This window comes from Pogoniulus pusillus, chromosome 31 (assembly GCF_015220805.1).
Source record: "Pogoniulus pusillus isolate bPogPus1 chromosome 31, bPogPus1.pri, whole genome shotgun sequence".
Taxonomy (NCBI): Eukaryota; Metazoa; Chordata; class Aves; order Piciformes; family Lybiidae; genus Pogoniulus; species Pogoniulus pusillus.
This window is the reverse complement of record NC_087294.1, coordinates 2677833-2693435: the sequence shown is the minus strand read 5'-3', so window position 1 is coordinate 2693435 and position 15603 is coordinate 2677833. Positions and strand designations below refer to the sequence as shown.

General features: G+C 42.0%; 1 protein-coding gene across 10 annotated transcripts in view; it reads right to left on the bottom strand.

Annotated features, from left to right (window-relative positions):
* SCAF8 (SR-related CTD associated factor 8) overlaps nucleotides 1–15603 on the bottom strand; it is a 250222-nt gene that overhangs the window by 216566 nt on the left and 18053 nt on the right. For 6 of the 10 annotated variants that reach the window (XR_010307940.1, XR_010307939.1, XM_064169203.1 and 3 more), the window contains exons 1-2: nucleotides 7398–7471; nucleotides 6598–6726 (exon numbers count right to left, since the gene is read on the bottom strand). Coding sequence is in view for 7 of the 10 variants with exons in the window: in XM_064169203.1 (XP_064025273.1) it covers nucleotides 6598–6726; nucleotides 7398–7427 (159 nt within the window). In the remaining 3 variants the exon portion in view is untranslated. Of the gene's footprint in view, nucleotides 1–6597; nucleotides 6727–7397; nucleotides 7483–11615; nucleotides 11659–12455; nucleotides 12659–15294; nucleotides 15475–15603 lie in introns of those variants that run through there. The other 4 variants (XM_064169206.1, XM_064169208.1, XM_064169209.1 and 1 more) reach the window with 4 other exon arrangements.

Sequence of the window (15603 nt, the reverse complement as noted above, 5' to 3'; positions counted from 1 at the left end):
GCAGAATCTAGAGATCCACATTATTATCCCAGGTTTGTAGAAGAGATCTAATCTAGACCACAGTTTAGGAAGCAATTTAAAGTGTATGTACTCAAGACAGAAAAATAATCATTTGTCCTATGCTATTTAATGAAAAAAATGTCTTTGAGTAAGATATGCACACAAAAAACCCTAATATTTTGTGCTTTTAACAGAGTCTTGCATTATCATGTCTTTACATAGCCAGAAGACAAGATTCTGTAGCTGGTGAAAGTCTAAGGTCAGATTAGTCTTTGAAAACGTGGTATTAAAACCATAAATATTTATTCAGCACACATGGAGGCATTTAATTTAGTGAACATTAATTTAATATTTCCTGTATCTTGAAAAGGGCTTTATTTTCCTATGCCCTTTTAATAAAATACAAACAATTGAGCCAGCCAAGTTAAGCTCTTGCTGAGATGTAACAGAGTATTTACATTTCACTGATAGCACTCTACGCACCCGACAGCCAAAAGGAAATTAACAATTTCTTATACATTTTGCTGCATCTTAAGGCAATTTATGCAGTTTATAAAGATTCAATGTTTCTTCTCTGGGAAGAACTATGGGATCATTAGGCAAAATAAAACTGAAGATCTTTTTTGAATCTATCCCAGAGGTTAAGAATGAAAACCAATGAAATTTTTTCAGACTCATGTGTGTCCACATGCACATGAAAATACAGAGATAACCTTTTATTCCAAAAAATTAAGAGGTAAACAAAATGCTTTTAACCCAATTTACTACTACAAAATAAATCATGGCTATAGGACCACAATACAGTACAGGATAATCTAAAAAAGTGTTGAACATATCACAGTTGCAGAATGCTTCAAAACATGAGAGGATATGAAAAAAGACTGCACTATTTTATGATTGATAAAATACTCCAAGAGAAACAGACGTGAGTTTTCTTATTTTCTCAGCAATTAGGAAACATGCTGTGCAGTCAAGTGCTTCAGCCAACATGAAGCATACATCAGAACTTAAAAACCCACACATATATATCTTGCCAGGGAGTAGCTTACACACACCTTCACCATTCCCTATACCTAACTGCTACTATCACTACTTGCATTAATCAAACCCCTGGCTCTCCATTTCGAAGATCTTTTTCCACCTCCATTCTCCCCAGCTATTCAGCATGCATCTCTATTTAGCATCTTAACTAAGAACATCATTTTGTTGGTTGTTTTCTTTGTTTTTTTTAAGTATCAGAAGGCATTCTTTTGTTAAAGAGCTTCATCAATGACTTGGGATATGCCATTTAAAGTAGTCTAAAACAGAGTATTTGATTTACAGTACTTGCATGTACTTAACACTCCAGTGCTCAGTAATTAAAATGTGGATTATTTCCAGCTGCTCCCCACTACCACTTAAAACATACATTCTAAAGAAAACATGATAAAGGTGACCAACAGACATGAAGCACAAATAGAGACAACAGCACTGAAAGCAAAGAGTTAGTGACTGTTACATCCCTACCACTGACAAATTTCAGAAGAATCAGTTAACCCAAAAGTAGCAATAATCTCTTTACGTATTGCTTATCATTTTACATAGCTCTCACCAGTCTACACAGCAAAAGTTCAGTGACTTTGTTTTATGATGCGCTATGTGAAGACCACCATTTTTACTGTCAGTAACAGCAGAATACCAGAGCAGCTATGCTGTGGAAGCTTTAATTGTGACTCACACCCTAAAAAACATTTAGATTAGCAAGAGTAAAGGCATAGGAGCCCACCTGACTCTAAGCAAGCTCCCTGAATCTTAGACACCTCATGTGCATTCTCATCTTAAAACACCAACAGAGCACATTCCACATCTCCCTGATGAGCCTTAGTTTTTCACTGAATTCCTTTATATATGAAAAAATCAGCACCAATTGTAGAGGGAAGAGTAATTAAACCTTTCCTACCAAACATGCTCAAAACAAAATGTATGGCATTTCTGAATCAGATGATGTAAGACTTTCTAGTTTCTGAGCTTCAAAGGAGAAGCTTTGCCTTATACTCTCTGCTAGTTTGAAGCAAGCTAGAATGTTTTGGTGAGAACTAGATTACAGGCTGTGGAAGAGAAACAATGGTGATGTCTACTTCACTCACAAGCTTACAGAGAGATACAAGAATCAAAACATAAAGGCACTACTCTTTGTTGGGGATCTCGCAGCTGCATCCCTCTCTCTAACCTCACTCTCTGTTTCTCTGTCGTTTTTCTGATTAATCCACTTTGCTTCCTAACCCCCTACCCAAACCTCCACTCTTCCTTGAGACTCGGGTAAGGCTGAGAGGGGTAGGGGGAAGGTGAAGGGGCAGCTGAAAGCCTCTCCTGGGGACTCAGGTTTCTGGGAGGGCTGTTGTGTTTCTGTATTACCTTTTACCTTGTATATTTCTGTCTATAACTGTATATACTGTAAATATCTGCTTGTATATTGTGCTAAGCAGTAAATAATAAGCTTCATTCAATTTCCAGGGCCAGCTGAGTCTAGTCTAGGTGATTTCCAAAGTGTGGGGGGGCAGGTAACACCCAAACCATCACATACTCTTATACTTTGTTTGTTTGGAGGCTTTTGGGTTTTTTGGTTTGTCAGTTGGTTTTAAGTATGATTGCCTCTCCAGCATCAGTCTGTTGCCTGACAAATGTCAAACTGTATTTTTAAAACCTGTAGCACTGGACATTGACAACTATTGTCCACTGGATTCAACAATGTGCAGTCTACAACTAAGTAGATTTTGGGATTTAAGCTATCAACAACCCTGAGTTGATTTTACCCTTACTAACCTTCTAATTTGCTGTAGGTAAAAACTGAAGGGGTCATTCTCAACAAAATGTACAAGTATTTTCAATACTTTGACCAAAGGGTGCATAGCTTATGCATGAGATATTCTTGCTTTGTTTTTAAATAAAGAGGATACAAAATCAAATCAAAACAAACAAAAAAAAAAGCCCAAACAAAACACCCCAACCAATCAACAGTAAGGGCTGTACTATGGACAGCAAAACTTAAAGTTCATTCCCAGAGATGCATGCCTGCATATGACTGAAGACATTGAGAAATTTGAAATAAATAGAAATGCTATGCTCAGTTGAAGTAGATCAGTGAATGGCTACTGTATTTTTTTAAGAAATAAGCATCTAAGCTGAATTTGCCTTTAAATTTTCTTGCAAGATTTGTAATTCAAATTGAAGATGTAATTAGCACAGCTAAACAAAGTATTACTGCAAACAGAGTTTGTGTTGCACTTTATGATCTTCATTTACTTCCAAATTCTCCAATCCTACACATTTATGTGTCTGTTAAACTATATTTGTTTTACAAATTCATATTAAAAAAAAAAAATCCAAAAAACAGGTTTCAGAATTAAAGCACCCATACTTTCCCACTTGTCTGCACAACCTCTTCACATCATTCTGCCCTCTTTAATACATTTACCATTGATCTGGATGAGGGGATTGAGTCAATTTGACACAGCCACCCAGCTTGTTGTCATCTGCAATCTGCTAGAGGGTAGAGAAGCTTTACCAGAACAGGATCTGGACAGCTTAGAACAATGGCCAAGGCTATTTCTATGAAGTTCAACAAGGCCAAGGGTCAGGTTCTCCACCTGGGTTAACAATCCCATGGTGGAGATGTGTGGTTGGAAAGCTGTGACTTGGAGAGGGACCTGGAAGCACTGGTTGACAGTAGACTGAATATAAGCCAGCTGTGTGCCCAGGTGGCCAAGAAAACCAATAACATCTGGCTTGTACTAGAAACAGTGGCCAACAGGAACAGTGAGGTAAACATCCCCCTCTACTCAGCACTGGTAAAGGCCATACCTTAAGTATTATGTTCAGTTCTGGGCCACTCACTACAAAAAGGACATCAAGGTGCTGAAGCATGTCCAGAGAAGGGCAACAAGGCTTGTGAAGGGCCTAGAATACATAACCTACCAGAAGCATTTGAGGAAGCTAGGATTGTTCAGTGTGGAGAAGAGGAGGTCTTACTACTCTCTACAACTACTTGAAGCAAGGCTGGAGTGAGGAAAGAGTCAGTCTCTTCTTGGTGCCAAGCAACATGGCTAAAGGAAATGGTTTCAAACTGCACCAGAGAGGATTTAGGCTGGATATTAGGAAATACTTCTTCACAGAAAGGATTATCAAACATTGGAATGGTCTGCCCAGGACAGTGGTGGAGTCACCATCCCTGGAGGTTTCTAAGCAGTGTGTGGACCTGGCACTTAGGGACATGGCTTCGTGTTAACCCTTCAGTGCTGATTTAAGGGTTGGAGTGGATGATCTCTGAGGTCTCTTCCAATCACCTGTATTCTATGATAAAGTGAAAGAGAAATTGAAAATACAAAGCTTGCCACTATAAAAAGGACATGTATTGGAAGAAAATCAAGGAGAACAGTACCCAAATAAAATACCTGGAATGAACATGAGAATGGTACAATTTGAAGCAGACAGCAAGACTTTAGCACTGAACTGGCTATGCAACAGAGTTTTTAATTAGGTACGTCTGCAAGTAAAATGGTACTATTCAAGTGGTGGAACTGTGACAGCAGACATGCTCGTCTCCAGTCCATCTCAATTCATTTTAGACCATTTAAAGAATTTGAAACATCGCAGTAATTTTCTTCTTTCTATACCTGTTCATGACTTTGATGTGCTTTCAGAAAAATAAAATTGTATTTGGAGGAAAATGATTCTTTAATGGTTAGCCTTCATGATGTCAACTGTAGCAACTGATAAACTGTGGCATAAAACATTGCCAGTTACCTCAACAGTATACTAAGTCAGTTGTCTAATACTCTATTTTTCAGTTGCCAAGCACTTTTCATCAAATATCAAAACACCAATCATTACATGAAAACAAAGATCATGTTTTATTTCAGAATGTGGTTACTTCTGATTTTAAAATTTATCTTTCCCAAGACTGAATGTTAGGGCCAAATACATGACTAGGGACAGCACTGACAATGCTACATATTGTAGCTAGATATTGAACAGCTTTCCACAACAGCTGATATTATTTCCAACAGACATTTACATATTTCTTTCCAATCAAATTAATGACAAGCTTATGTTAATAATTTCAACTCTGACTATCATATAGGATAGGTATAATATTTTGCTTGGCTCACATACACATTTGAAGTAACCCATGTTACCTAGATGGACAGCTAGCTACCTTTACTTCAGCTTCACTGCAGAATCCAAACTCCTTCCCTCAAAAAAAAAAAAAAAAAAAAAAACCAAGAAACTCAAACCAACCCTAGAAGTACCCAACCTACATTGTTTAAATGTACTCAGTATTTTCTTTCTAAACTGCATTTCACCACTAAATAACATAAACAGTTTCAAATTGATTAAGGTAAACTATGTACGAAAAAGTATAGTAAAAGTTTTTGTAGAATTTAGTCTAACTCATCTTCTGCAAAATTTAATTTGCATTTAAGTAGGAAAAAATCTCCAGAACTCTGATGTCATTTCTTGAGTATGACTTCAACACATAACAAAAACGAAGAAACCATTTTTAGAAGCAAAGTACAACTATTTGTAAGTTAATCAAAAGCATTTACTTAATCTAGACTCACACTTAAACTATTCTAAATATTTATTAATCATTTTACAGTTCAAAAATGCTGAAACAACATTGTAAGAGAAGGCACAAACTCAAGTCTATTCATAGATGATCTCTATTTATACCACAGAAGGTAAATTTGTTAAAATGTCATTGCCCATTCTTCCCAGTCTTTTCCAAGGCTCTGAGGTTCATCGTTTTTCAAGCCTTTTGAAGGCTTCAGGCACATTCTAAAGTTCTCCTCTTCAGTAGTTTTCACCTTATATCTTCAAAGTTAATTTTATGGTACATAACACTTGCGTGCTCAGCAAATCAGCCATAAGCTGTTTTTCAACATGAAAAGTCAAGTTTTTTGCTCACGCTAGTAGGCATATACAAGAAAAAGTGTCTAATGTACTTATGTTCTGGTTTTGTGACTAGACTCTTCCTTTTCTCACTTAACAATATAGTACATAAGCAAATCAATTAATAAATAAGCAAAAAAAAAAAAAGTACTTATTTTTCCAGTAGTGACAATGATTCCAACTGCCGAATTCAAATTGAAGTGCAACAACACATGTGCAATTGCACGAGTTATGGCTGTTCAACCACTCCTGAGTTATTAGAAAGTGCCTGCCCATTTAAAAAAAAAAAAACTGATTTACTGCACCATGTAGAAGCAACACGTTTTGTACACTGTTCCGTTACACACCAAACAAACGTTTAAAAAATCCAACCGAGTGCTGTATTGCTTAATACCAATAAAATCATACATCTGTATTGGGGGTAGCAAGAGCCAATACGTGAGCAGTCTGTAAAAACGTACACTGCAAGTAGAGCTAACACTTTCTACAGTTAATAGAAGTCAAAATGTTTTTCTAAGATGTGTAACTTCTTACAGAGAAAACACGTGTATTTGCTGTCTTCTTGCATTAACTTCAAAACACAAACGACACAAAGTATCGCAATGAAGAGGAACAAAGCAGAGGTACCACAAAAAACCACCTTACAATAAAATAAACATTCACTACCGGTACAGAAGGAAAGGCAGGTGCTGTATTAATATCTGAGCCAGCATGCGTGTTTCCGGGTGCCGTAGCCCAGTTTAAACGCAGTTCTTCAGTGCAGCACACTGGGAATATCTGCTTCCATCCTGACCACTGCGAATATAGTATTCGCAAATACAGAAATGAGCCCTCAGGCCTTTGAATTGCCCTCCCCAGTTTTAAAAACACAGCTCCACGAGGTGTTAAAAGTGCGCACTGGCGAGGAGTAAGAGCAGCACCAGAGATGAGGGATGCGGGAAAGCCCAAAGACCCCGCGCCTGGCGATCCAGGAACCCCCCCCGCGCCGCTCCGCGCAACCTCCTCCGGTCAGCATGTGAAGTTACCGGTCATCACTCGCCCCACCGTGCGCCAGGCGCAGGGAAGAGGCCTCCTCCACCTCGGCCTCCTCCCGCTCCCTCCTCTCCCCTCAGCCCACCGCCAGATCTATTCTTCTCCGTTCAGTATCCCACAGCCTCACGGTGGAAAAAGGAATGGAAGGGTGTCTGCATTACCCTTTCCCCCTCATCCTGTTTCATAGGGACGGTGATAATACCCTGCTCCCGCCCAGGGAGGGCGCGGGGGTGGCAAAGCCCCTGGGCTGCCTTCGGGAGCGCTTCCCCACTCCCTGCCCTTGCTGTCTTGCTCAGCACCCCCAGTTCATGTCCCCTCCCCGCGGCGAGGCACACGCAGCGGGAGGGGGCAGGGAAGGAGCCGGGGCCCGCGGCCCCGCCCGCTCCCCGACCCCAACACGAAGGAGCTGGAGGAGAAGGGGGGGCGGTACACACCTCGCTGTTAAAGGCTTTCACGGCCTCCATGTCGCGGCAGAAGCGGGAGCCGGGCGGCTTCTTTCCGCTGATGGCGGCCACACAGGGCCGCGGCCGGGAGGGGGCTAGTCTCGGTCTGCGTGTGCGTATGCGCCTCGCTCAGGGGCCGCCAGGCCTCCTCGCCATGGCGGGTGGCGCAGGGGGCGGGCGCGGAGGGACGCGAGCAGCTCGTTTCCGTCTCCTCCCGGCAGCGCGCGGCCTCCTCGCCCCGCTTCCCGCCCGGCGGCGTCGCCGTCCCCTCCCCCGCCCGGCACCGCTCGGCCGCGCCGGCAGCAGACGGAGGAACAACGCACAGCGGCTGCGGCGCGGGCGCCAATATGGCGGACACACGGGGGCTCCTCGCAGCGCAGCTCCCAGAGACGCCGAGAGCGGCGCAGGATGCTACAGCGCCGCCTGCCGGGCAGCGTCCGCCCGCCCGCCGGGCCGCGACACAGAGTCGCTGCCGGGATGGCGGCCAGATCCGCCCCGCCTGCCTCCGCGCCCGCCCCGGTTCTGCGAGCAGGCGTGAAGGGGAGAGTTACGGAAACAAGGTGTTGAGCGCCGCAGTGTTTCGTCACACGGGGCAAGCTCAGGAGTTCTCGGGACACGGTTTCGGGACACGGTGTTCTCAGGTTCCAGTTGCAGGCCAGATTGCCAGAGGGGGACGAGCGCTTAGCTCCTCACACCTTGCTCGCAGAGCCTCACCTCCCAGCAAGGAAACCGGGAACAGCAGGCAGGCTTGAAGAACAACTGTAAGAACAATCGTCAGGACATGGAAGGGAAAAGAAACCGTAGTTTAAAATATCACAAACTACTGGCAAACGATATTAGCAAAGAACAAAAATAACAAAATGTAGTGCAAATCAATCCCAAATTCCAGTGCCCTTACTACATGAGTATAACTGGATAATCTGACACCAAAAAGTCTCCAAACCCGACCCCAGGAATTGAGGCATTACTGTTCCACTACCAAGAGTATACTCCCAAGAGAGATGCTGAGGAGCTGGAACGTGTCCAGAGAAGGGTGACAAAGCTGGTGAGGGGCCTGGGGCACAAATCCTATGAGGAGAGGCTGAGGGAGCTGGGGATGTGCGGCCTGGAGAAGAGGAGGCTCAGGGGGGACCTCATTGCTGTCTGCAGCTACCTGAAGGGAGGCTGTAGCCAGGTGAGGTTGGTCTCTTTTCCCAGGCAACCAGCAGCAGAACAAGGGGACACAGTCTCAAGTTGTGCTGGGGGAGGTATGGGCTCGATGTTAGGAGGAAGTTGTTGTCAGAGAGAGTGATTGGCATTGGAATGGGCTGCCCAGGGAGGTGGTGGAGGCACTGTCCCTGGAGGTGTTCAAGAAAAGCCTGGATGACTCACTCGGTGCCATGGTCTAGCTGACTGGCTAGGGCTGGGTGCTAGGTTGGCCTGGATGATCTTGGAGGTCTCTTCCAACCTGGTTGATTCCCTGATTCTATGATTCATTTCTGACACGGCGCACTTGCTTCCCAGCGCACAGGAGTGCTGTCTGTATTACCCACCACCATTCCTGCTCACCAGAGCACCTGCCTCTTCTGAAGCACCAACACCTCCCTCAGGGGAAAATCCCAGCAGCAGCAGCTCTATCAAACAGGCCGACTTACTTCCAGAGCACAGGCTTTTGTTCTCTCAAATGCAAAGACTGCCATGCGACTCACCTTCTTCAGGGAGAGCCTCAAGGAGCTCAGAAACACTACGGATAAAACACTGGATTTGTCTTTAGCTGCCTTTTTTTCCAGAGCTGTTTTGTTCTCCCAACTCTGCCAACACAACAAAGCTCTGACAGCATGAATTTGGCTTCAAGCCAAATTGCATTCCATTGCTTTCCATTCAAGACTCTAGGCCATGCTCTTTAGAGATTGTGTACTCCTGCCCTCACAAGCACCCCTTCAGACCAAAGCCACAAGGCAGCGAATACTCCTGCTACAGGCTAGAGTCAGGGACTTCCAAACTGAAGCAGGCTTTACTCTGCAAACAAGGTAATTGAGAAACTAAGATAGCAGACCTGGAATGCAGCATCTCTGTTCTTACAGAAGCACAGGAGAGATTAAGGATTTTTCCCCATCAGGAGTAGAGAAGCCCATCTCTAGCAGTCACTGTTACTGCAGTATTGCAGGGTGACTCCTGGCTTCTGTGTGACAGGACAGCAGTTAGTGCACTTTGAGAGAAAGATCGAGGCACTTACAACCAAGGGAAGTTTATCTCTGGGACACAGAAATGAAGATGCACAAATCTGGCTTGTCAAATGGCAGAAGGAGGGAACCTTGTGAAGATAAGACCCCTGTTTTGCCTCAAACCATTGAAGCTAGAGTGAAACAACAATACCAAGCAGCTTCATGACAGCTGACTGAACATGAGCCTGCAGTGGACCCAGGTGGCCAAAAAGGCCAGTGGCATCATGGCCTGTATCAGGAATAGTGTGACCAGCAGGACCAGGGAAGTCATTCTGCCTCTGTACTCAGCACTGGTTAGGCCACACCTTGAGTGCTGTGTCCAGTTCTGGGCCCCTCAATGTAAGAAAGATGTTGAGGTGCTTGAACATGTCCAGAGAAGGGTAACAAGGCTGTGAGGGGGCTGGAGCAGAAACCCTATGTGGAGCAGTTTAGGGAGCTGGGGGTGTTCAAGCTGGAGGAGGATCAGAGAAGACCTTATTGCTCTCTACAACTACCTGAAAGGAGGTTATAGCCAGGTGGGAATTGGCCTCTTCTCCCAGTAAACCAGTGACAGAACAAGACACAGTCTCAAACTGTACCAGGGCAGGTTTAAGCTGGATGTTAGGAAGAAGTTCTTCACAAAAGAGAGTGATTTGCCATTGGAAGAGGCTGCCCAGGGAGGCAGTAGAATCACCATTCCTGGAGGTGTTTAAAAGGAGACTGGACAAGGCACTTAGTGCCATGGTTTAGTTAATTAGAAGGGTTAGGTGATAGGTGGGACTTGATCTCAAAGGTCTTTTCCAACCTGGTTAATTCTGTGATTGAAAACAGATTTTGCTTGGGTCCTATGTTCTTCAAAGACCTTTGCCTAATCAACTGCAAAAATCAATATTTAAGGTGACACTCCTCAGTACGATAATAAGCAAAATAGAGTACATGCTAACATGATTACATTACTCAACTCTCCACTCAAATCATCCCAGGTGTTACCTAGAGGGCAGAGAAAGCCAATGTTAGGGCACAAAAAAAACACCACACAAGAGGAACATACTTCCAGATGAAAGGCTGTGGATTTAGCAGAGAGGAGGACAGTTGACTAGCTGTGCTACCTTTCCTCCACCCAAGACAGGGACACCTTTCTTGGTGAGACCTGCATATTCAATATACAGCTTAACTTTTGCCAGCATTAGTATTACTATTATATACTAGCACTACTGCAAAGCCTTGCGTCATTGACTTTGCCAGATGCTACCCAAGATTCATTAACTTGATCTTGATCACTTGCAGTTAATGCATTTATCACCATCAGTCCCACACCTGTTGCATCTGTTGCTTTAATTGAACATATCTGCTATTTAAACATTCTGAACTTGTGTCAGTGCAAGTCCTCATGGAGACACTGGAAAACAGGCAAACAATTTTGTCAGACAGTGTCAGTAAGAGTTCTGGGGCTCTGAGACAGGCAGACAGCAGAATCTTACTCCTAATGTGACAAGTATTGGGCCACCATGAGCATCAGGAGGCTACAGCAAATGCCCCGATAGGAAAGGACTAAAGGACTGCATCTGGTCAGACTGAAAAGCTAGCCATGGGGTAGAGAAAGCATCCAATACCAGCCAACACCTGCAACATAAAATGACTGCATAATGCTCATTTTTGATCATTCTGAGGCAACTGAATGAAACTCTTTAACAGAGATATGCAGCAGGAGGTCAAGAGGCAGCAGTCTCAAATTAAAACAGGGGAGGTTCTGGCATAATAAAGGGAAAACCATTTCTGTTGTGAAGATGACCAGGAAGTGGGGCTCCAGGGAAGCTGTGCAGTCTCTATCCCTTTCCAAGGTCCCATGAATCTTAGTAACCCACTCAAAGCCGACTCTGCTTTGTGCCAGAGAGCTCAGAAATGCCTTCTAAGCTGAGTAACATCAATATGTTGTGAACTGAATAGCTCAGTGCAACTCCCTGGCACTCCTCTACCAGAACTGCTCCTGCCTCCACAGAGTTTAAGAGAAGCACATTGTGCTTACCAGGAGAGACAAGGTCTTCATTCCTCTTTTGTTCTTTCTTTTCCTGTGAGAATTAAGAGTAAATAAAATGTGAAGAAACCACTCTAAGTTATTACAGAGGCTTTACATGAAATTCGTTGTACTGCACAATCATGGTAAAAAAACATTGTCTTTGTAGTTACAAACAATCTTCCAGGAACTTTCATTTCAGGTGAAATTGAAGCAAGTATAATTTTCATTATTAAAATGGATGGAACATCACACTGCACAAGAAAAAACTGTGCAAAGACTACTTTGGAATCGCCTCAAAGTGACCGCAAAACTCCCACACAGTTGCTTTTCCAGAGTATTTATTCCAGGCAAATTATTACAATGAAAGAAGAGGAAGAGTGACTGAAGGAGAAATCAGAGAAAGAGGAGCAGAATTTGCACTTGGAGATAAATGCAGAAAGCCTTGACCTCAAAAGCACAGAGCTTGAATTTGGAGCTAAGTGGTTCCCCTCCTCCCATATTTAACCTGTTTGCTGTAGGTCTGTAATAAACATTTAAACAAATACATTTACCACTTAAAGAGTTGAGATAACAAAGCCTTTTAACAACCCTATTTAATTCCATCCATAGGAAAAGAAAAAGCATATCAGCATAGTACATACCTGATGAGCTACCTATCGTCCAAGAATAAGAAATAGGATACTGGATGAATACTGTATTTTATCTCCAATTATAAATAAGTGTTCTAAATTGCACAAGAATACAAATTAAGTAATACCAAAACAGTATTAGTGCAGAAACACTGGCTCATGCTGGGGCAAGCCACCTTGCCCCCCAAGACTGATTCAATGACTTGCACTTAACACATACCACTTCAAAGCTGGGGGATTTATCATTGTGTTGTGAGAAAGATGAGTGTCAGCTTGCTGCATGACACAAGTCTTCTCTACCCAGTTCCAATGCTCTGTACAATGCTGAAGCTCATACCAGAAACTTCAGTTTTGTAGATAAGATTCTACTTGCTTTCTGACAAGTCAATTATGTGTGAGATTTCCATCGATGGGACATACTTCCTGTGTGGATGGAAACAGATTTGCAATTCTGAGAGAAGGGCAAGACTGAATAGATATTTCATATGCTAGTTAATGATTTTTCTTCCATAAGAGAAGGTAAAAGAGGCAGTCTGTTTCCTGTTTCTGACAAGTCCAAATACAGACTCACAAGATCAAGTATTGTACTGGCAAATGCCATTAAGAAATTCAATTTCTTGCTTCCTCTCAGCAGAGGAAACAACGTGCAAGTGTTAGGAGGAGAACCTCGAGTGGCATTAGACACAGGGAATAGAGGAAAATTGATCTGTTATTAGCCACTTGTAGCTTCAGGTGAGAAGATGTCACTAATTTTTTTTCACAGTAACTCTCTCATGTGCGTCTTTTGATTGCACAACTGCATCATCCTCCATGTACACTGCCAGTGTCTACTTAATTTTTCAGTGTCTTTTCAAAGAGCTACTCATGTCTTTTACTGAACTTCAGCATATTTCTCTCCTTTGTTCTTCGCTAACTTCATCTCCTCTTCCTCTTTGATTTCATTCACCCTGCACTATAACCATTGTAGAAGCTCTTAATTTGTAAATTAAAGTATAGAAATAAATTTTCTATTGAACTTTCTCCTGCTTTTTTTCAGAGATGTATTCATATAAGGAGCTGGTTGATTGTTTTTTTTTCAAGTACTTACAAATCTGACACTGCAAGAGAAATTCTGAACCATGGTGTTTGTAACCACATGCTGCTTAAGATAGCCTGATAATTGGGAACACCAGTTACTTCACTATGCAATTCCTTCTGGTCAAGCTTGACCTACTCTGTGCCACATGCCACAAATGCAAGGTACACAATCTGCACAACATACATGTGGCATTTGTGGCACTGAACATCTAGCACAATAGTGTCAGACTCACTCAGAACAACACTGCAGAAATCTCAAGACTACTTAAATGAAAAAAAACCCACACATTTAAAGGTAATTGAAGGTTCAAATTTCTAGGCCAGCTTCTGCTCTCCAGCACATACTCTGTAACTCTATGTTGATTTGAAAGGAAAGTGCTAATCTTAATAGACCATAGAAAAGACTTGGAAATTACTTTCAAGTAACATTTCTCAGATTTGCTTGTAGGAAGTTTGGGTAACCTGATGTAAGCGTGCTGGCAAGGCAAGTCACACCTGCTGTGGCATTTCCAACGTTGCTAAAAATCAGCCCAGAGAGGAAGCATTTCCTAATGCTTTCTTATTCTGTACAAGGTTCCAGTCCTGAAGTACAACCTTTGCACTATCCTGTTTCTGCTTACAGTGTAGAATCACAAGGTAGAGTGATCATTGTTTCATATGATTCTATATAGCTGTGTAGTCACCATTTTAGTCCTGCTCCTAACAAGACAGTTTAAAGTAAAGGTGAGACAATGGTTTTGAAATAGCAATTACAGCATGCTTACCTCATTTTAATGTACTAGAACTAAAAAGATAAAACATTCTTATCTCAGTTTGCAAATACTGTACATATTGTCTAACCATTTGCAACCAAAATAGTTTTTCAGTATATATATATATAATATGGATTGAAATTTTCTTGAAAATTTAAATTCTACCACCAAGTAAAACATTCAAAATCTACTTCAGTATTTAAAGGAAAATCCAAGGAGGATTCATTGATAAATTTTAAACTCCATAAACAGGAAAAGATTGCTCATTTGCTTTGGTGATATTTGTCAAGCAACAAGCAAACCTAGGGTCAGAAAGCCCAAAGTGAGAACATAAGAAATGATAGACTAAGAATTTTTTTCCCCCAATGAAAAAGGGGAGATCATGACACATAGACGTGACACACAGGATAGGAAATGTGTTTACCACCTAGTTCATTTTGTTTTTAATACACAGACTGACAGCAAGGACAGCAGACTTTGACCAGCTGTTTCATGTTATGTTACTTTCTTTATCCTGCCTATACATACCAAATCTCCAGCTTGCAGTGGACAGGCTGCAAATCCAGAGCTTTTTCTCCTATTCTGCTAAGATATTTTCATTACAGAGCACAACAGGAGTGAGCACAGTACACTTAGAGTCATTTTCATGATTTCTGTCTTTACTGTCTCAACATGAAAACAAGCAATTTTGGTTCAAGATTTTTTTTTTGTTGAAGTTTGACCTAGACAATCACAATCATTGTCCTAAAAAACCAAACCAACCCAAACCCAAACAAAACCCCCACACACCACACAGACATTAAATTGACATTTTATCCAATACTTAAAAGTAATTTAATGGAAAAACATAAGAATACTAAATATCATAATAAAGAGAGTAGAATCAGTAAGCAGATGCCCTAGGCATAGGTCTCTGAAGGTTTTCTGCAGCCAGACTCACTATGTACATCTGTATTCTGATACAGAAGTCACATCTGTAGAGGACCAGGAATTAAAGGATAGCCGAGATTTATTTCATTTAACTTTAAACTGTTTTCAATGCTTAACTGATTACTGACAACACATTTGAAAAAGTCTCCAGAGAAGAAATACACCTTCTGATCACATTGACATGTCATGTTCAGCTGTTGCACCTGAACTTAAAGTTCCAGAACTTCTTTGCTGTCAAGTTATAACCTCATCACAGTCATATCAAAGGCACTGTTTTGTCTAAAAATATGGAATTCTTACCTCCTCTATAGCTTTTCAGTAAACAGTAATTCTGCTTGGTGAAGTAAATGATTTCTTTACACTTACTTCCTCTGTTAGGGCTTGGCCAATGAGACTCAGCTCATTAGCACTTCACAGAACAGTAAGAGCAACATTTGAAGTCCATGATGGCACAGATCATACAGAAAATCTGCTTCCTTCCTGTAAAAGAACAGATCAGTCTGAAACTGTTAACTGAAAAAATTAACTGGACATGAGCAAAACACAAATGATTACACATGCAGACACACAAGGTGCAAGGTGTTGGCCAACAATAAAAGTCCAGGGAAT